Source organism: Nematolebias whitei, chromosome 20, assembly GCF_014905685.2.
Source record: "Nematolebias whitei isolate Nwh7 chromosome 20, NemWhi1, whole genome shotgun sequence".
NCBI lineage: Eukaryota > Metazoa > Chordata > Actinopteri > Cyprinodontiformes > Rivulidae > Nematolebias > Nematolebias whitei.
In genome coordinates this window covers 30,606,942-30,628,521 of record NC_056517.1, presented here as the reverse complement: position 1 = coordinate 30,628,521, position 21,580 = coordinate 30,606,942, and the positions used below count along the sequence as shown (strand labels likewise).

The 21,580-nt window shown below is 39.5% G+C and overlaps 1 protein-coding gene across 1 annotated transcript in view; it reads right to left on the bottom strand.

Annotated features, from left to right (window-relative positions):
- prex2 (phosphatidylinositol-3,4,5-trisphosphate-dependent Rac exchange factor 2) overlaps positions 1–21,580 on the bottom strand; it is a 145,740-nt gene that overhangs the window by 16,453 nt on the left and 107,707 nt on the right. Inside the window, exons 33-37 of the mRNA XM_037693973.1 lie at positions 21,148–21,250; positions 20,501–20,641; positions 20,299–20,413; positions 3,055–3,121; positions 1,739–1,929 (exon numbers count right to left, since the gene is read on the bottom strand). Coding sequence (XP_037549901.1) covers positions 1,739–1,929; positions 3,055–3,121; positions 20,299–20,413; positions 20,501–20,641; positions 21,148–21,250 — 617 coding nt within the window. The remainder of the gene's footprint in view (positions 1–1,738; positions 1,930–3,054; positions 3,122–20,298; positions 20,414–20,500; positions 20,642–21,147; positions 21,251–21,580) is intronic.

Sequence of the window (21,580 nt, the reverse complement as noted above, 5' to 3'; positions counted from 1 at the left end):
CAACTAAATATACACTAAGCACTCATAACATAAAACATTGAACATCAGCACAAACATGAACATGAGTCTGTGAGCAGATGTGCACGCATGAACACATCAACATTGAAACAGATCAGCAGCAACATGAAACAGATCAGCAGCAACATGATGGTTTAGGGTCCCGAGTCGGCTCCCCCACCTCTACCCCATCTCGGCCCCCCATATTATTGTATATCTCTAATTTAACATTTTGGAAACAGCAAAAAAATTCACCTAGGTAATTTTTTTGTCTTTAGCAAAAAAGAAATGACCTTCCCTCACCATTACTATCAGCTATAATTGTAATTTCTCTTACGAATTCTGCAAACATTAAACACTAGGTGGCGCTATAAATCTGAGGAGTTCACATCACAACATTTTTTAGATGAATTTGTACTAAAGCAGGGTAAGTTTTCCTCCGCAATATGATAATGATGGGTGAGTGGGTGTGGCTTATAAAAATATTTTTCTCCTTTCAAATTAAAAATATGTTACTAGAATGGTTGGAAAAAAAAGTAGGCATCTTGTCCAGATTGTTGTGGTTAACTCTGTCCAGTTTTGTTTGGTTGAATTATTAATGTACAGGAATATTTTACATTCAAGACACTTGTGTTTTCTAGGCCGTCATCTACAAGTTTGCTGTTATCTAGATCTCTTTTTTTTTGGGGGGGGGGGGGGGGGGCATGCCATACAGGGCTTAGACTTCCAATATACTTATTTGCAGCTGTAGTTCTCATATTAAACTGCACAAAACTATGATGTTTGTTTTTATATAAACTGTGCTCTATCAACAGTATACTGGTTGTATATGGAGCTTTGGTTATCAAAGTTTATGACCCACTGTGAGGATCTAATATTTGTGATTTACTCTCTGATGATCCTGTCTGCAACACACTCTTCATTCTGCAGCTTTTGAAGGTGAGGCAGAGTTTAAGGGGGAAAGCCAGTGCACAAATAACCTTAAATATGACAGTACTTGTCACCTGCTCTGTTATGGTACACTTCGCCTGAGTTGTAGCCATCGTGTGTAATTGCACAGACACACCTGGAAGATATACACACACGGGATTGCGGGTTAAGAAAGTAGGAGAACTCATTGCCCAGACAGGAACTTTCTATCAGAGCTCAGGCCAGCGGGCGGCTCCCTCTGCAGCACTTTATCAAGCCATCAGTCATACGCAGCGAACGCATGAACGGACAAGTGTGTGAGGCTCTGTGTGTGTGTGTGACTGAGACAAAAAGATATGGGAACTGTCACTGGGTGAAGGAAGAGGGCATCGGAGGGATGGGTGAGCAGGTGGAGGGGAAAGATGAAGACGAAGCAGGAACTGGGAATCAGCTGTGACAAACGATCAGGATATTTCTGTCCTTTAGTGCTGATGAATGGTGCCCTCAGCAGCAGGAGAATTAGGCTGCCGTGTATAGAATTAAATGAGAATGGCGGTAATTGACCTGTCGTCTTCCTGTAAAGTACTTTGCCTACTTAAAGTCCCTAACTTAGACTGAGAAACAATGAGCCCTAACCACAATATCCTGTTAATAAATGCAAGGAAGAAATGACAGGAAAGCAAAGAACTGAAGGAGAGAGAAACTTTGGGATAATATAGTGACGAGAGCTGTTCTTTTGCAGCAGAAATCAAAAAGAGAAAAAAGTTGCGTGTAGCTTAAAAGAAAGTGAATCAAAGAGAGTCTGAAGACGTCTAAAACGCAGCGCACTCACCGATGAACGCCGCTGTTGCACATGACGACGTGTGTGGCCCCCAGACGAGAGCAGAGCTCAGAAGCCACAGTGAGCAGCCCGACTCCAGAGGCCCCGCAGGCGGTGTTCTGACAGGCGGCGGTGCGGCGGCAGCTGATGAACCGCTCCATCAGACGGTAGAGCTCCTCCAGAGCGTTCAGGGGCCGAATTAACTGGACACAACCACAGGCAGAAACATTAGGGCCAGACACACAAATATTGGTGTTGAGAATGACTGGGGATTGTAAAGTAGAGATAGTTTAGTATTTAATCGATCAGTTTGGTTCTGTGTCCACACACTATTAAGGTTTTCATTGATACCTACCATAAAAATATCGAGTTATCTCTAAAGCTAAAAGTCACTCCTCTGAATCTCCTTACGTCTGACTTATTTCCACTCAGCTTGATGCATTTGCATTCTTGGATTTTCATACACTTGCATGCACACACGCAGCATCATCAGATGTTGGGTTTTTTTTTGTTGCAAATATTGTAATTGTGGAATAGGGCTGAACAATTAATTGCATTTGCAATAATATCGCGATATGTCAAAACGAGATTTTCTAATCGCAAAGGCTGCGATTTGACTGGTCACGGGATCTGGTTACGGGATCTGGTTACGGGATCTGGTCACGGGATCTGGTTACGTGACTCGCGAGTGAATGGAAGCGGAGCAAAGCAGAGCAGGAAGCGGGTGAAGTCAACACTGCGCTTTAACCAGATGCACAATGGTGTCAGGCTTGACAGAAGCTGATACATGTGAAAGTTTGGTACCAAAGAGTAGCAGCAAGTCTGTTGTTTGGAATTATTTTGTCTATAAAAAAGACGACATTGTGCAACGGCATGTATTGTGCAGAACCTACAGTACCTTGCTGCTGTTGCTACCTCTAAAAGTAGCACAGCAAATCTTTATCAACACTTAAAAAACATCACAAAGCCATTTACGATAGTTGCATGGCTAGAATGCCAACGACCAGTGCTTCAACTTAAAGTAAGCAAAGTACCAGCCGACAGGGATCATTGAGTAAACAATGGATAAGCGGTACAGAACGCCCTTGAACACACATTTTAGCCAAGTTGCTATCCTGGAGCTATACAAAAAAAGAAATGCAGAAACAGAGTTGCAGCAAAGCTAAAAACCGTGGAGTTTTTTGCAACTGCAAGTTGACTTAGATTGACTTATTGACATTGAAAAATAATCACAAACTAAATCGCAATATTGAGGTAAAAAAAATTGTAATTAGAATATTTTCCAAAATCGTTCAGCCCTACTGTGGAAAGAAGGTGTTTGTTCTTACCTTATCTATTAGGGCAGCTTTGGGAGCAGCGCTGGGCGGTACATTGGACTGATCAAGAAAAAAAGCCCTGAGAGGGAGAAGACATTTCATTTTAGCAGTAATGAAAACCGGCTTTTTGTACAGCGTGAGACAAAACCATGTGTACTGAACATGCAGCTGTGAATCTATTAATATGGGACTTTTTTTTTATACTTGTGTTTGATTTTACAGAAGGGTGGGAGTGAATTTTAAAACAATAACATTTCTCTGCATCATTAGGTCATCACATTGGTTGCCTCGCTGGAAAAAAGTAGGCCAGCTGCTTATTATGGAGCCCCAGCCTCTGACTATCAATCATGAGAGTAACTTAGGCACAGCGAGGCAGAACCACAGACTAAGCATCTCTCGTCCTGGGCATTGCTCCAAATGCCAATGCTTCATTCATTCACGGAGTACAATCGGGGTTTTGTGGTGTTTTTGTCTTCCTCCACAGGAGGCAGCACCACTCTGGCGTCTGTGTGCAGAAACTGCTGTACGGTCTGCCGCAATGAGTCCATCTGAGGCTGAGTGCTGCTGGTGCAAACTCAGCACTCTGCGACTCCATCAAATCTCAGCATTCTAACAGGGAGCTAAAAATAGGAATGCTACACCACATTAAAGCTCTTCTACTAAAATCACCTACTCCATTACAACTCGCAAGAGGCAGAATCAAAGTGTAACATGCAACTACTTTGTCCACATTTCTTATTTAACAGGTTCAATAAAAGGAAGGCATTTGAAGATATGCAGCTGGAATGAAGATTGTGTATAAGAATCAGCGGCGCACATCTCATTCATCTGCATCGATTCTGCTCTGAAGTGATTAAATCAGAGGGAGAGGCATTAATTATGAATGTGGTAATTCTTCCAGACATAATAATGAAACCTATTAATTAAAGCAGAGCTAACATATCCCTGACTCAAGATGTTGTAACGACACCCGGCTTAAAGGAAATAAATAATTGTTACCGTATATTAATTACAAAATTAAATTATACCATGAGGAATATGCCTGCACCTACAGAACTTATTACGCCCCAGAGAAACTGGCTAATGAGAGCATGAGTCTAAAGAGTGAAGAGATTTATCTAAGCTTCCACCTATATTCACTTCTGAGCCACTGATGAGGAGTTTAAACATTTAATGCATTCACTTGTGGCAGTTTTTCCAGGTATTTGATCCCCGTCTGCCAAATTATGTATTAACCTTGTAGCCCGCTTCGCAAAATGACAATAAGCAGAGTTTGGTAAAGGTTCAGATGGAGTTAATAGCCCTTGTAATTGATTCAAGATGGCTTATCATTCAAGAGGTCCTCAGAATGAGTGGAGGTTACACAGTCACAGCAGGGAGAATGCACACCTAAACACAACTGGGAACATGTTAGAAACACACAAGACAAGCTGTCAATTATGGGTTATTTTATTAATTTATTTCGTTGGACTGTTTATAGAAAGTTATGTTTGTACAACTGTTGCATCTGCTTATAAGACTGTCTGTAGCAGCGCCTCAGACTGACAAAGTCTTTTGGATAAAAGATGAACGTTGCAACAAAGAATCCCTCCAGAGGACCTGATTCAACCTTGTTAGATTTATCTACCTGGATTACTGAGCATACATCAGAGTATTTTGTAAAATGTCATATTTTCAGAAGTTTTGTTTCTTCTGGACTCTGGCTGAACTCCATTTCTTCCCTTTGCTTTGCCTTTTAGTCTTTTGCCTAAATTTTGTGCGTCCATGCTGCCGAGGGGGAAAGTGTCCCAATCCTTTTTGTGATGTAAAAAAGTGTGAAGGGACTTCTGAACCAGTCAAAAATTTATATTTTTCAGGGTCCCACTTTCAAATATGAGCTGTGCTAACAAAATAAAATACTAAAACATGTTATATTAGGCATAAAAACTACTGTATACTATTTATGTATTTCAGTAAGTTAATCTTACTTTTATTGTATTTACGTTCTAAAAATGGGTTGCTTTATACCAAAGTCTATTGTAGGCTGATAACTGCACACCATATAAGGAGGGCACAATGGATTTCAGTTGTTCATTTTGTTTATTAACCTTTATTTAATCAGGCAAATCCCATTAAAATCTTAGATCTCTTGTGCAAGGGAGGCCTAGGCCTGAAATGGGTCTAAACATACATGTTTTTGACAATCTGTTTACGAAAAAGGAATCAGGGACAAATGATGTGTCAACTTCCTAATTTCTAAAATTAAATTTGCATCTTTGAAATAAAGGCCATGGGGTTATGTCTAAAGCCTGTGTCAATCTCAAGGCCCGCGGGCAATATGTGGCCCACCACACCATTTTATGTGGCCCACGGGAGCTTAAAAAATTGATGGTCTTAAAGTAAGCATATACTACAAGCCTGCACTAACCATAAACTACATCTCCTATAATGCATAAACATTACTTTACCCACAAAATGACAGCATCCCTCCACTAGGTGAAGGTGTATCCTGCGTGATTCATTTCTGTAGTAAATTGAAGGCATTTTACCCCACTTATTTATGTTATATTCTGAATAAATTTACTGTTGATTAAAATGTCCAGGAAGTGAAAAATTGATGCAGATGGAAAACAGTTTCAGGACAGATGGGAAGCTGAATATTTATTTGTGCTTCAAGGAGAAAGTCTGGTATGAGTTGTGTGTCGCGAGGCAGTGTCAGTCATCACTGGGTACAATCTATGTTAGCATTTTGACACCAAACACTAAGCACTGATATTTATTATTATATAATGGATGAGGATGTGTATGAGATGGTGTCACAGGGTGAGAAGGGATTTGGTGTGTTCAGTGACAGGCAGCATCACTTTACCATCCATCCATCCATTATCTTTACTCATTTATTCCATTTTGGGTCACGGGGGTCGCAGGTGCCCATGTCCAGCAATCACTGTGCGAGGGGCGGGGTACACCCTGGACAGGTCACAAGTCCATCACAGGGCCACATAAAGACAAACGAGACAAACAACCATTCACTCTCTCACTCACACCTAGGGACAATTTAGAGTCACCAATCAGCCTAACATGCATGTTTTTGGTCTGTGGGAGGAAACCGGAGTACCCGGAGAAAACCCACGCATGCACGGAGAGAACATGCAAACTCCACCCAGAAGGCACCTGGACCGGGGTTTTGAACCAGGGACCTGTTTGCTGAGAGGCAGCAACTCTACCAGTTGCGCCACCGTGCTGCCCGCATCACTTTACCAACTTCACCAAAAACTGGACCAAACAGATGATCCTTGTTTTGTTATTTTGAGTCCGTCCGTCCGTCCGTCCATCCATCCATTTTCCGCTTATCCAGGGTTGGGTCACGGGGGTAGCAGCTTAAGTAGGGAGGCCCAAACTTCCCTCTCCCCAGCCATTTGAGTCAGCTCCTCCGGGGGAATACCAAGGCGTTTCCAGGCCAGCTGAGAAACATAGTCCCTCCAGCGTGTCCTGGGTCTTCCTCTGGGTCTCCTCCCGGTGGGACGTGTCTGGAACACCTCACCAGGGAGGCGCCCAGGAGGCATCCTAACCAGATGCCCGAGCCACCTCAACTGGCTCCTCTCGACGTGGAGAAGCAGCGGCTCTACTCTGAGTCCCTCCCGGATGACCGAGCTTCTCACCCTATCTCTAAGGGAGAGCCCAGACACACTGCGGAGAAAACTCATTTTGTCCGCTTGTATCCGAGATCTCGTTCTTTCGGTCACAACCCAAAGCTCATGACCATAGATGAGGGCAGGAACGTAGATCGACCGCTAAATTGAGAGCTTCACCTTTTGACTCAACTCTCTTTTTACCACGACAGACCGGTACAGCGCCCGCTTCACTGCAGACTGACTACAGACTATCTGCCTATCGATCTCTCGCTCCAGTTTTCTTTCATTTGTGAACAAGACCCCAAGATACTTAAACGCCTCTACTTTGGGGCTGGACCTCCTCCCCGATCCGGAGACGGCACTCTACCCTTTTCCAGCTCAAGACCATATTTTGAGTCAACTACATATGTTACTTTGTATATGTATCAATTTTTTCACTGTATTAACATGTTTATGTGTTTATGTAGGCAAATGTGCTCTGTAATCAAACCATCTTATTAGTTGGATGTAGGCCTGTCACGAGAACAAATTTTACTGCGCGATTGTCTCAGAAATTATTGCAATAAACGATAATATTGTTAGAAATTTGACAATAATTAGTAATTATAATTATAATTACAATAATTAGTACTTAATGTCAAATTTAAGAAGAAAGTTTTTTTTCCATCTTATCTTATTTTGTTTTGCATGTAGTACCTTTTTTGACCACCAGATGTTAGTATAAGACTGTTTGAACCAAAGGATGGATACTGAGGGAGCAAGCAGCGTGTCTCTTTAAGTAAAATGTGAGGGAGGAGCTTTGGAGCCATGACAAAACTGAGGTTTTTCCCCAAGGTCGGTCTGTTAGCTTAGCTTCTCAGCTTAGCTGCTTTTAATGATCCAAAACCATAATTTTGGACAGTTAAAACAGATTTTAAAGACAAAAGAGAAAGGGAGGGGTCAGTGAAGAGCACCGGAGTTGAGCCGTGTCTTCAGTAGAAAGAGAGAGAAACGAAGAAACGAAAAAGCCGATAAATGAAAATGAGGTCAAAAATTTTCATTCATCATGCGATTAATTGTTTTATTGTTTATTGCGACAGGCCTAGTTGGATGCAAGTTATGTCCTCTGCCAGGCTGTGTGCAGACATGTTTTTCATAAAATACTATATTTATTTGCTACGTGTCCTTAGTAGCTCACAACTGATGGTTGTAACAAACTGTAGTTCTTCTTTCAACTGTGACAAAATAATTAAATAAATAAAATGGGAACAATGCCGTAACTTGAGTTAGTGATATTTTTATATGTTATTTAATAGTTTGATCATTGATTGGAGCAATGTGGATAGTCTCAGCTAACGGAAACATAGCCTTTCTGTGTGGAACCTGTGTGTTCCCTCTTTGTGTTCCCTCTTTAACCAAACTGAAGGAATGAGGACTTAAGAAACTAAATTTATGAAAAACCAACAACAGCCCCTGGAAGAGTTCCTTTGTGGCAGAAACAACACAAGTCTGAGCCTTAATTCATCAGCGAGTTGACAAGACCTTGTCTGTTTGAACCAAAGGATTATCGGTCAATGGCTCAGACTTTTATATTTAAGGAGTAAAATACAGCCGGGTACACAAAGTATCCTTTTATCTATCAGCTTTGTCTGAAACAGATAAAAGTGTGCAGATGGATCAGAGCAGAGGACCTCATCCTGCACTTGGACAACTTTTTTTGACTTAGCCCAGTTGGTTTATTGGAATTTTAGCCCTACTGGTTTAGGAGTTTTCCAGAAAATACCAAAACCAGCACAAGAATCAATGCTTCCTCCCAAAACCGTCTCAAAATAATTAGAAGAGTCAAACGACAAATGAGTTTTGTCTTCAGAAGGATCTGCGTTACATCTGATGTGTGTCAGAAATTTGGAAACAACCACTTAGAAGCATTGACTGTGGATGGAAAATGAAGTTTAAGCTATTACAAACCTGTGTGTAAACATTACTGTGAGGCTAGTATAAGTACTAATGGTAAAAGGGGAAAAATCCTCAGATTGGACCTGCAGATCTTGATCTTTTAAAACAACCCATCCACATACTGTCGGTCCAGAGACGAGGAAAAAAAGTTACTTGTCATGGTTTATTCTGTTAGGTTTACAATCACTCCTCATATTTTTGCTTTTAGTAGAGCAGCCATAGTTAAAGCCTGCTTGTAGATCTTTCAGCAACAACTACTCCTCACCACTGAGTATCAGCCAATAGTTTGTCACATGAGGCTCTAATGGAGAATTTGGCTGCGAATCAAAGATGAACAGCTCTGCATGCAGCTGGTTTTATTTTTTTGAGCCAATGAGAACGCTCAGTTCGCACCATTTCCTTTTCCATCATGACAATGGGACATTCGAGGAACTTTAAAATGCAAGAACAAAAGTAGTCGCTGCATGTGACGAAAAAAAGAATATATGTGTTCAAAGGAGCAGTGTGCGACCATTAAAAAAAAAATTACAGAATTAACATAAATGATCCATGAAATACCATGAGAGACTTGACAAAATGCTTTAAATTAGCTTTTTTTTTTTGTTTCACACACTTTAATAATAAAAGGGGGGAAATGATCAAAGATTTATGACATTTATGTAAATATATGGCCCCTCAGAGGTATGTGCTTGTCCCTATAAATAACTTCCAAGACAATGACTAGTGAAACTCACTAGTATGAATCCCTGATTCATGGGGAATCAGGGATTCAGCTGCCTCGGAGCTAATGAGGACTTCCAGAAGCCCTTGAATGCACCACAGTGAGACTGCTGAACTGACGGAGGAGGGAGAGAACTTCACCTCACACCATCTTATTGTCACTAATAAACATTTATATACATGTCAACCATAGCTTAATATAAAAACATACCTGCTGATATGCTCTGAAAACGCGCCAAGAATATGTCACAGAATAAAATATTAAAAAATACTGACATATAAAGTGATGCACAAAGGCAAGTTATTTTTAACAATTCTTAAAATTGCTCATTTAGAAAAAAACAAGTCTTTTTAAAATGTAAAAGGGATTTTTTTTTAGAAATAGTCTTAAGTGATGCATTATCACAAAGACTGCATAAATTAGAAACACATATTACAATGTCACCTTCCAACATTTCGATGGACATATCAGTTGTAATATTAACTTTTCAATAGTTTGCGCAGCCCCAGTTATCACTATTATTATTATTATTATTATTATATATGTGAATGTAATCCATTAGTAGTTTTTGAAATTAATGTTTTTTCTGGACTGTAACTAAACAGGGAATGCAAGTACAGTAGTCCCTCGTTACTTTGCGGTTCGTTTATTGCTGACTCATTCTATTGCGGATTTTCAAAATAAGATTGGACATAACACACAATTGGCTGATTGATGGATGAGCTGCACGATCAGCATGGATTTTTTTTTATTTAAAATAAATTATTTTAAATTATTTAGCACCTGCTGCAGGATAAGGTTCCTGCTGCAGCTGATCAGCTGTTCACCGTGCAGAGTGGCGAAGTGGGCGTGGCCAACAGCACTTGCAGAGGAACAGCAGAGGAGGCAGGGTACTGAAATCATGACATTCTGTGCTCTTTTAGAGCGTTTAGAGTTTAGAAACATGTTTTAAGTATATTGCAAAAGTGTGGAAAGGGTTTAAAATTATATATATATATATATATATATATATATATATATATATATATAAATAATAAAATAAACTACTACTTACTACTTATACTACTATGCCTAATTTGCGGTTTTTCACTTATCGTGGGGCTTCAGGGTACAGATCCCCCGGGATAAACGAGGGAGTGTTGTAAACCTTTTTGTTTTTGGTGCAAGATATTCGAACGAGCAGGAGTTGCACTAGAGGTAGTTTTTATTTATTTATTTTTAACTTGTACGGGATATTGCAGAGTGACGGATCCTGGCAAGCAGAGAGAGCAATTTTATCAACAACCAGAAACAATGGCGGAGCCAGTGGGTGGCCAATGGTGGTCTTGGCCACCATAGATTAATCTTTGGCCACCCCAGTCATTTTAGGAAACTCATTTTAAGTAATAAAAACTAGAAAGAATAGTTTCCTCAAATGATAGGGGTGGCCGATTTACACACACACACAAACACACACACACACACACACACACACACACATATATACATATATGGTGGTGGCCATCTTGGATTTTGACTTGGCAACATCATTTTTAATGAGGACCTTTCTTATGCCTAGATGCAGCCACACCCCAAAATGGAAGTCGGTCCCTCACTTATTTTTCAAAGTTATCGTGTTCACAAGATGAACTGGGCAGATGGATGGATGGAGGGTATTTCCATGTCCACCAATGGTTCTGCAGCAGGGGATAATAAATGCAAAATACTCTTTGGTCTTACAAAAATAATTAAAAACTTAAACATAAAAGCCACTATAAAGATACAACAAATATTTTTGTACTGCCTAAAACCATCACTAAATACATAGTTCAGATTTTTCCAGCCAAGCAATGACAGAAACAAAGCGAAGTGATAAATAGAACCAGCTCAGAACCTCCAGGACTATTTCACAGAGCTGCAGTGCACAAGGAGCAGAACAAAGCCTCGGCACCTTCCTCAGAAATCAAGTGAACTGGGGCATCCTGAAATACAAACACTGCAGCGTTTTTAAAGAGGAGAAATATCATCACAGAAGAATTGTTTTTGATTTTATTTTGGGGATATAGAACAAAACTGTACTGAAGTTTAACAAAAATCCACTATTCCTTGCAACATTTTTCTTGTTTTATTAATAATATAGAAAATTATTGAAATATTGCTCAAGTTATTTCTTCAGTTTCAGTGAGAAAAGCAAAATGATTGTTGACGCAGCCATCTGAGCAGCAACTCTATCAGCAAATGCACTACATTCCTCATTACTGAAATAAGTTTGAGTTACTTTAAGCATAAAAGCCAAGAGTTTCAGTAAAGCGTTGTTCACAGAGGAGGAAGGATACCGTACTTGCCGCCGTACACGTCGCACTGCTGTATAAGTTGAATCAGTCCAAAAATGTCTAATAAAGTGGAAAAAAACATAAATAAGTTGCTTCGCCGTGTAAGCCACATTTATTATGCATCACCGCAGACCACACGGAAACATGGGCCGGTGTGCCAAAAATCGATTGGCTGCCAAATGGCAGCTGCGGGAGTGTACACGGGAGCACTTCAATAATAATTTAACAAGATTAACACTTACAAACAATTATTTGTTTGCTCTACATTATAGTAAAGGTGTGTCTCAGTTGAACTTTTCCTTAATAAATGCACTTTAATTGGTCAAATCAGCTGCATTTCACCTGGGCGGTGCAGCGAAATGCAGCTGATTTGACGTTTGCTCCACAAGTTCCGGAGCGAGACGAAGGTGGTTTGGTATGGCAAGCCAAGTGCCTCATTAATAGCCACTTTTACCTATTAATGAGACACTTGGCTTGCCATATTAGTCGAGGGCCCTCTAGCGGCTGAAAATGGTAGTGTTCAGTATTTTCTGTCTGAATGAATGAAATCATCAGATCTCAGCCAAAATTTGTTTTATAAATATGGGAAAAAACATATATTAGTCGCTTTGGTGTATAAGTCGCAGGACTTGCAAATTTATGCAAAAAGGTGTGACTTACACAGTGAAAAATACGGTACTAGGACTTATATTTACGTGCTACATGCAGTGTAGTTTGTACTAGGGCTTTAACAGACTACTCGAGTAATCTACACATCGATTCCTAGGACATCTATCGAGTTTTTTAATTTCACGACGAGTATTCGTGGTGATGTCATTACGTCGCTGTTATGTCATTGCGTCATGTGTCACGTGATCTGCACCGAGCGCAGGTTACAAAATGGATTCCTCCAAGCAGACAGATGGAGCAGAGCAGGCCCAGTCTTGGCAAACAGGTAGAAATGCATCAATAGTATGGAAATATTTCACTAAAGATGAATCTTCCGGTTCAACTACCGTAAGGAAACAGAAAATGAAACAACTTCCTGACTGTTTGGAGCTCATTGCGAACCGGTGTTACACCATATTATGTGACAACCGTATATTGTGACCGTAGGGGGCAGTGTTGCATGCACTGTTGCAGGTCACAGAATATGGTGCAACACCGGGTCCAATCGACCGAACCAGAACCACCTTCCTCTGATCTTGTTTCACAAACAAAAAGCAAAAAATATTAATCTCTAAACCGATAAAAACAACTATAAACATATTAATCTCTAAAACTAAACCTAATGGTGGTCATCCGCACCACTGTTTTTAGTTTAGTTTTTGATGTGCTGCAAGTTTCTTTTATTTTTGCAGCTGAATAATAAAAACTAATAGTTTAGTTTTTCCTGTGACTTATTTGCAGTTTGATAAATGGTAGGAGCATAATATACGCTCCCGATGTTTTGTTCGTCTTTTTTTGTAAATAATGACCTTTTTTTGCAGTTTTATTTATTTATTTATTTTTGTATCTTTAGATCCTATGATGTCATCAAGTACTCGAGTTCTACTCGAGTTTTACTATATTAATGTCGAGTTTAAAAATTATGTAGTCGTTCAACCCCTAGTTTGTACGCAGCCGTAGAGTTGTTTTCAGGTTGAGCACTAAAGGGCATTGAGGCGACATGTGTTGAGCTCCAGCACGTTAATGCACATTTTTACAAACACGTATGAACGTGTTTGAAAATTTAAGATCCAGCAATCCACACTGCAGCAATTTTAAATGATCAGGTGACTTAGAGGCTGAGGTGGGTGTTTGTGACGGAGGACTGTTTGACTAACAAACCGTGAAATCCAAAAGCCTGTAGTAATAATAATTCATAATACCTCGACAAGGCTGAAGGAGCAAGTTTATTGCTCATCTTTCAGCCACCATACCACCATCATACACCATTTATCAGGCTGGACGGTGTTTTATGAGCCAAATAATTCAAGGATCTTTATCACACGAATGAAAGTTTCACGACAGCCTTGAGATCAAATGAAATGTACAAGTTTAAAGCAGTCTGCCAACACTTGCTTGTTCCTATAAAAACAGAGCATGATGGACACACAGTCCATCAACATACTACCTCCACCTTCTGAGACGTTTGTCGGTAAATCAATTGCAAGCGAGCGTGCAGAAGAAAGCTTAAGCTCTTCTGAAAAGTCCCATCAACACGAGTAAAATGTGCAAGCCTGAAACAATCTGTCTGCTTCTCACTAAATGAAACACTTGTTATGGCTCTCCCTTTACTCCTCTGCCCTGTTGCCGCCAAACCCTCCTCTACACCATCATGAAAGGCGGGTGATCATGTAATTGTGTGAATATTTATCTCTACTGTGATCCATTTATCTTCCGTACATTTTTCAGCGCAATTCTCATCCCGCAGTTTTCAAGCTATTTCCACAAATCATAAATCTAAACGTTCAGCTCTTTCAGGAAAATCCTGCTATGACTTTTGGTTTTGGTGCAACTTTAGCTTTTTGAAATATTTAGCCTTTTCTGACATTTTTTTTTTCTCATAGAAAATGAATTAAGCTCATTTTACATTCTCCAAATCTTTAAATCTGTTTACAACCTTTTACTGCTCCGTTCACAGTTTGTTCTGGTTCAGCTTCTTTCAGCTTCCTCGTGGTGCAAGTTTAAACTTTTTTCCAGCTACTTTCAGCTGATTTCAGCTGGTTTTTGTTTGCTTTCAGTGTCTTTCAGCTAACTAAAATATTTCCATGCTTCTTCTAACTTCATTCTGCTCATTTGAGCTTGTTATGCTCCTTTTAACTTATTTCTGCAAAATTCTGCCTTTTATGCTATTTCAGTTACTATTAAGCTGTTTTCATGCTAATTTAGCTTTTTAAGCTAATATCACATTTTTTGCACTCATCTCAACTTTTTTCAGCATAATTCAGTAAAAAGGTTCTCTCTTCACTTCCTTCTGGTAATTTCAGCTTCTTTCTGCATTTTTAGCTACTTTCAGCAGTTTTTTGTTGTTGTTGTTGCTAATTTCAGCTTTTTTCCAGATAATTTCCACATCTCTGTGCTCATTTCTGCTTCTTATAGCCTAATTGGGCAAACATGTTCTTTCTGCTTCCTTTTGCTAATTTAAGCTTGTTAAATTAGTAAGCTAAAAATTAATTACCAAGCTTTTAGAGACCTTTTTAGCACTTTTAGCTAATTTCAGCTGTTTTCAGATATATTCAAGTTTTTCGTGGTAATTTCTGCCTAATTAACTTCTTTCTGCTAATTTCAGCTTGTTGTGCTTTTTCCAAAAAATGTTCTGCTAGTTTCAGCTTTTTCAGCTATTATTTAGATGTTTGTGCTAATTTTAGCTTTTTCAGTTAATTCCACATTTTTAGAGCTCATTTCAGCTCTTTCCACTTCCTTCTGGTAGCTTAAGCTTCTTTCTGCCTTTTCATCTACATTTTAGCATTTTATTTTTTTAGTTAATTTTAGCTCCTTTTTAAAAAAAATCTTATTTCCTAATTTTTGTGATCATTTTTGCTCTTAAAACCTAATCCAGCAAATACATGTTCTTTCTGCTTTCTTCTAATTTACGCTTGCTCTTCCATTTAGCTCTTTTTTTTTAGCTAATTTCAGCTGTTTCAGCAAGTTCTCCTGTAATAAGCATTCACACTGCATTTTCGCAGGAAATGCCGTTTCTCTTGTTGCTTATGTGTGTGTTCATTTGTCTGTCTGTTAGCAAAATATCTCATGAACCACTAGGCAGATTTTAATGAAACACCCTGAACGTAATGATTTGTTGCCCATTTACAATTGAGTAATTTGAGTCAGCTGCAGTCAAGATGGCCACCACAGCTAATCACAAGTATCAAACACACCAGTACTTATAACTCTGGTAATAGTACATAAATTGAGCTTAAATTTGATAAGGTAATACCTGAGAGTCATCTGTAACACATACTTTGAGGACTAACTGATTGGGCAAGATTTTATTTAATTTTTTTCAAATGAGCATTTACTGTTGGTGTTTATGATTGACTGTTAGCAAAATAACTTGTAAACCAATGGAGAGATTTTAAAGAAACTTTTAGAAAGTAATCACTGGATGTCCATCTACAACTGATCAACATTTAAAGTCAACTTATTTCAAGATGGCTGCCACAGCTAATGGAGCTTGGAGAAGACAAAAATGGTTATAAAACTCAGTTTGACAGAAATCCAGCTAAAGTTTGATGTGGTAGTAGTTGAGAGTCATTACTAACGCAAATCCTTAGTGCCAATAGATTATGCAAGATCATATTTCTTAACTTGGTATGCAAGTTGGTGCATTCTATCAAGAAATATTAGTTTTAACCTTTATAATAATATTCCATCTAAACTCTGCTTTTATTAGCTGTACCTCGGGGGTGTCAGACGCTCACGTGCATCCTTTGAAACCTCTGAACACTAATCTGCAGTTCATCCAGTTCAGTGATGTTTCTGTCTGTCAGGCAGCCTCTAGCGCTGACCCACAGTGTTGGTTTAACCCAACAGCGCTGTGGCTCGGCTCCAAACATAACGAGGTGTCTGAGGTTGGAGAGCGGCGATGGAGAGCCAAGTGACATCACAGTCTGGTCTGTGGTCAGCCGAAAGACAGATGCCAGCCGGCGAATAAAAACTACTCGTGCTGTTACACAGAGAGAGGCCACAGTCTGCTGAAAACTAAACAAGATTTATTTTACCACGTCTAGAACAAAACCTCAATCACACGGTAAAATTAAGCCGGTTTAGCCATTGGATCTGGGTGGCTGATGGAGCGCAAACTCCGCCCACCCGGCTAGCCACTTTGTCAGCCTTGCAGCAAATGATGCGCATCCAATAAAATTCTTTAAAAAATCATATAGCCAAATTATGCTTGAATAAAAACCCCATCAAAAATTGCATTCTGCTTTAAGTTTGATGCTTGACTTCACATAAATCAGGTGTGTCCAAACGTTTTCATATGTGGGCCAAAACTATAAAGATGAAAGGACTTGTGGGTTACAAAAATGTGAATTTAATTCAGCGTGAACAATATTTTGAAGAAAGGACAAAAGTTTACTAATTTTTGTGGAGAAAGTTTTAAATCGTTGAAGATCCAAAACATTAAAAGCCTCATAAACACTAAGCTTATATTTTTTTATTAAAAAGGATTTAATTTATTTGATTTGGTGGGTCTATGTTTGTTGTTTTCTTATGTTTGGAAAGTTCATTTTAGTCTGTTCTCAGCAAAAACTGTGTAATTTGAGTATAAGTGTCCATTTAAAAGGTCGTCAATCAATCTTTTGGACCATGGACGGCCCAAAAGACTGATCAAAGTTCAGAAAAATCGTGCAGCTGTCAGTCGCTACAACAGATTCATAGAAGGTTTGATAAAGTTGATCAACTCGTATGTAGATGATACCACGTTATATTCTTGTAAAAATGTCCAGTTTCCCTCTTGATTTTTATCAACTACAATATTTAGTCAAGTTTTATATATCGTTATCCAAAAGTCTCCTTTCTGGTAGAATTCAGTAAAGGTTTGTGGTGCTTTGTACCATGAAGTCAAAATAATAAGATTATAGCCAAAGGTTTGTATTTTGTTTAATATTGCTCATTTTGAGAAGATTGTTTTTCATCCGTTTTGCTGTTAAATCTAAACATTATATAAAAAAGGATTGCCAACTAATTTGCAGAAAGTCTGCATCGACCTCTTACGCCTGCTGGACAAAATGATACCATTCTTAAACTGCAGTTGTGGGCCGCACAAAATCACTCCAAGGGCCGCAAATGGCCCACGGGCCGCATTTTGGACACTGGTGAAATAAACTGAGTTAAGGAGTTTTATCAGAGAATCTGATTCAAACACTAAAATTAGCTAAATGCATCTGATTAAAATTAAAGGTGCTTATAAAGTAAATAAAATCAGTAGAATAAAAAGGAACTAATATAAAATTATCATTGTATTTTTGACTTGTCAGATCGATGCTGCTATGGAATAAAGGAAACTTCTTCACACGTGCAGACTTGTTCTTTCGGCACAGCTGTATGTCAGCCTAACATCACTGTCTCTGCTGTACTACAGTATTAGCGCAGTGTGAGACCAGAGGGTGTCCTGACAGCCCAGAGCGTGATCACAAATCATACGTCAACGATCAGCTGCGGTCGTGCTGCAGCAGCGTTTTCTGAAAAGCAGCTCCTCTGAAGCACACTCTCACCTCGCTGCCCACATCAACCAGCCTGACGATACCTCCGTCTCATTAGCCACGTCTGCTCCTTATTACCGTTTGCTGCTAAATCAATAAGTGGTTTGTTTTGTCTGTACAGATTAAACTGGACATAAATTTTCAAGCACAATTTAAAAACAACCCTAAAATTATAAAAACGAGAGAAAATCCAGAAAAGCCATATAAAGCATGCATCGATTTCATCTTTAAGCTACACTAAACTGGTAGCAAAAATAAAACGTGAAGTAATGTTTAAAGTTTAAAGTCTAGCATTTCTTGAAAGAATGCATGTCACCTGCTGCCTTTCGTTCATGAGTTTTAAACAGACAAACTTATGTTGAGATATGAGGAAGTTGTAGCTGTTCTGCTAAAACTGTGAATCCCTACATGTAATTTCAAACAATAATGTGGGAAGGAACGCTCAGAGTATGTGTTGTAAATGATTCTCAGCTACTTCTACATCAAACTTTAACTCAATATTTGTAAAACTGACCGAGTTATCACCATTTTTGTGTTTAACGATCTACAAAATGAGAAAAATGGCAAATTTCTTCACAAATAAAAGCTTTGAGCCCACAATCCATCAGAAACTAGTTCAATGCTCGCCTAATAAATATCGCAAATGAATTAAAAAAACTCTGATGTGAGATCAGCTAGGTAAGTTCATATTTAGTTGTGTTGAGGCGGCCCCGGCACTAACGTTAATCCTTCCACACAAAACTGGTGTTATGGCCCGGGGCCGTTGGTTTGCATAAAAGTGTGCAGCTGCAGGATAATGATTTGCTGGCCCAGCTGTGGAGTAACACATCTGGGTTAGGCTGGTCTCTCCTGACTCCTCCCAGTAGACATCCATCTGCATCCTGGTTGGATTCTTCATCTTCTTTTCCTCCAAACACAAAACAGTCTTGTCTATTTAAGCCCAGCTCTAACTCTGACGATTTCATTCATTCTGACATGGGAAATATTGAAAACTACCATTATCAGCCACTAGAGGGCCCTCGACTAATATGGCAAGCCAAGTGTCTCATTAATAAGTAAAAGTAGTTATTAATGAGACAATTGGCTTGCCATACCAAACCACCTTCGTCTCGCTACGGAACTCCTGGAGCAAACGTCACATCAGCTGCATTTCGCCGCGCTGCCCAGGTGAAATGCAGCTGATTTGACCATTAAAGTGCATTTATTAAGGACAAGTACAACTGAGACACAGCTTTGCTATAATGTAGAGCAAACAAATAATTGTTTTTAAGTGTTAATCTTGTTAAATTCTTGTTCAAGTCCTACTGTGCACGCTCCCGCAGCCGCTATTTGGCAGCCAATGGATTTTTGGCACAACACCGGCCCACATTTCCGGGTTGTCATCGTAACAAACGCAACACGTCAGCAGTGACACATAATTGATGTGACTTATATTGCGAAGCAATGAATTTATGTTTTTTTTTCTACTTTATTGGACATATTTGGACTGATGCGACTTATACGGCGGTGCAACGTTTACAGCGGCAAGTACGGTAATCTGAGCATGACTCCTATAGGTGCTTCGTTATGGTAAAATACTTGGCCTTGGGTCAGTTTGATTCTGCCTGGTCTAGTTGAAATGTTTGCAGTCCAGAGTTTTGATTTTGAGGCCTGTCTTTGTGTGTCCATTGTTGGACTGATTGTAAGTTTCTGAAGGTAGGCATGCAAGTCTCTTGTGAGAAGCCTTTTAAGTTTTGAGTGATTTTGGTTTAAGGCTAAAAGCTTTGCTCTTTGATATTTTGTTCGTTTAAAAGGGTTGTAACATTTAATTTTCTTCCTACTTTAGATTTATTTTATTTTTTTTACTCGAGTGTAATGTGGTTTACAGAGGGTTTTGTCAAAATACAATTGACTATAGTTGACTTTTATTTAGTTAGTAGATAACTTTTGTTAAAAGTCACATTTCTAATTCACTGATGGTAAAAGTACCCTCTTTTGTTCAGTTTTATTTGTTAAATCCTAACCATCTAGATAATAAATCACTTTTCATTTGCACCTGGGTTTAATGTTGCCTCCCCTTTTCCTGAGCCGAGTCATAACAACTGGTTCAGTTAGAAACACAATTTTACGTCTGTTAAAACCAGAAAGTTGAATAAACCAAAGTTCTTCCTCACATCTGTTCCTGCTTCATTAAACTCCCCACACCTGGCCGCTCACAGAGGGAGGGGGCTCTCGAGTGCAGAAAAGCGACGGGGTGTAAAGTGACTGAGTGAAGCAGCTGTACGGCGACTCTGCGCCATACCAGGTATCGTGCTGGGTGCTCACATCCAATCACCGCCTCCCCCTGCTGCGTGTGGGTTTACAGCCAATCACAAAACAGTCCCTACCGTGCACCTCCCAGCCAATCACCTTGAGGCACCGGTTAGTGTAGAGGAGGAAGGACATCTTGATTTATATTGGATCAAAAAGTCAGCTACATCACTTGAGATTAGCAAAGAAGTGTGTGTGTCAGTCACACACCGTACCTCAGTCTCTTGTTGTACTGTTTGACCTTCTCCAGTGACGCAGCATTAATTTGAGCCTGGTATTCCTCCACGGACACGTTGTCTCTGTAGTAGTATCCCTCCATACTCTCCAGTGCTGAAGAGGAATCAAGAAATTGGCTCAAACATTGACTCTTTAAGTGTCTTTGACCTTCAGTCAGATGAACAGTTACTGATCCCACACCTTGTGTAAAGAGGACAGGGTAGATTTTGACACTTCCATTTCTCAGCCTGTAAGGCAGCAGGTGGAAGAAGTAGCTCTCAAGGTAGAAGCAGACCTTCAAGGCTTGACGGGTGCCTTCCACTTGGTATGAAATGGGCATATCTGCCAAAAGAGAAGAAACAGGAATAAAAAATAAAAAATAAAGTGTTTCATTTAATCAAGGCAAACAAGTCTAATAATTTCTAAATGAAGTGGTTGTAATTTGGTCGACTGTAAACGTTAACCACTTGTAGATTAAATGATGACTGTATTTTTCAGACTATAAGGCGCAATATCAATGACCGGGTCTGTTTTCATACATAAGGCACACCGGATTATAAGGTGCACTAAGCGAAACAAAACAGTCAGATAAGTCAAACTTTATTCAACTCATTCACAATACCTCTCAACATTGTTCAGTTGCACCACATAAAATCGGTTCGAGGTCCGTAAGCACAACCAGAATTAATACACAAGGTTCACTGTTGATTTTTGAAAAAATTAAAGGATTTTCAGTGCGCCTTATAGTCCAAAATAATATGGCACTTTCTGAGTGCAAATGCATTATTTCCCATCGTTTAGGGCAGTGGGCGATGATAAAGCCAAGATTATGGATTTAAAGTACATACTGGCAACAAGTGGTTCTCCTTCAAATTGCTGGAAGCAGAAAGTGACTTTCTCCAGATCTATCAGAGCCACCTGAGTGTCCTCAAGCATGGCCTGCTCATCAGTCTGGGGAGGGAAACAAAGCAAACTTCAAGATCATTTTAGGATTTACTTGAAGCACCCGTGTACCGATACATGGGGCAGTGGGGGGGTCAGACAAGAAAGATTACAACTATTAACATTAATAAATACATTGTTTTAAAACTATATTCTTTGTATTGTAATAGGTTTGTCTAGGAGTTTTTAAGGGTTTTCAAGCAACATACAGTAATACATACAGTGGGATGCATCACAAACAATGATGAGTCCAGCTACGGGCAAGAGGTGGAACACCTGGAGAGCTGGTGCGGAGAGAATAACCTTCACATCAATGTGAAGAAGACAAAGGAGATGATT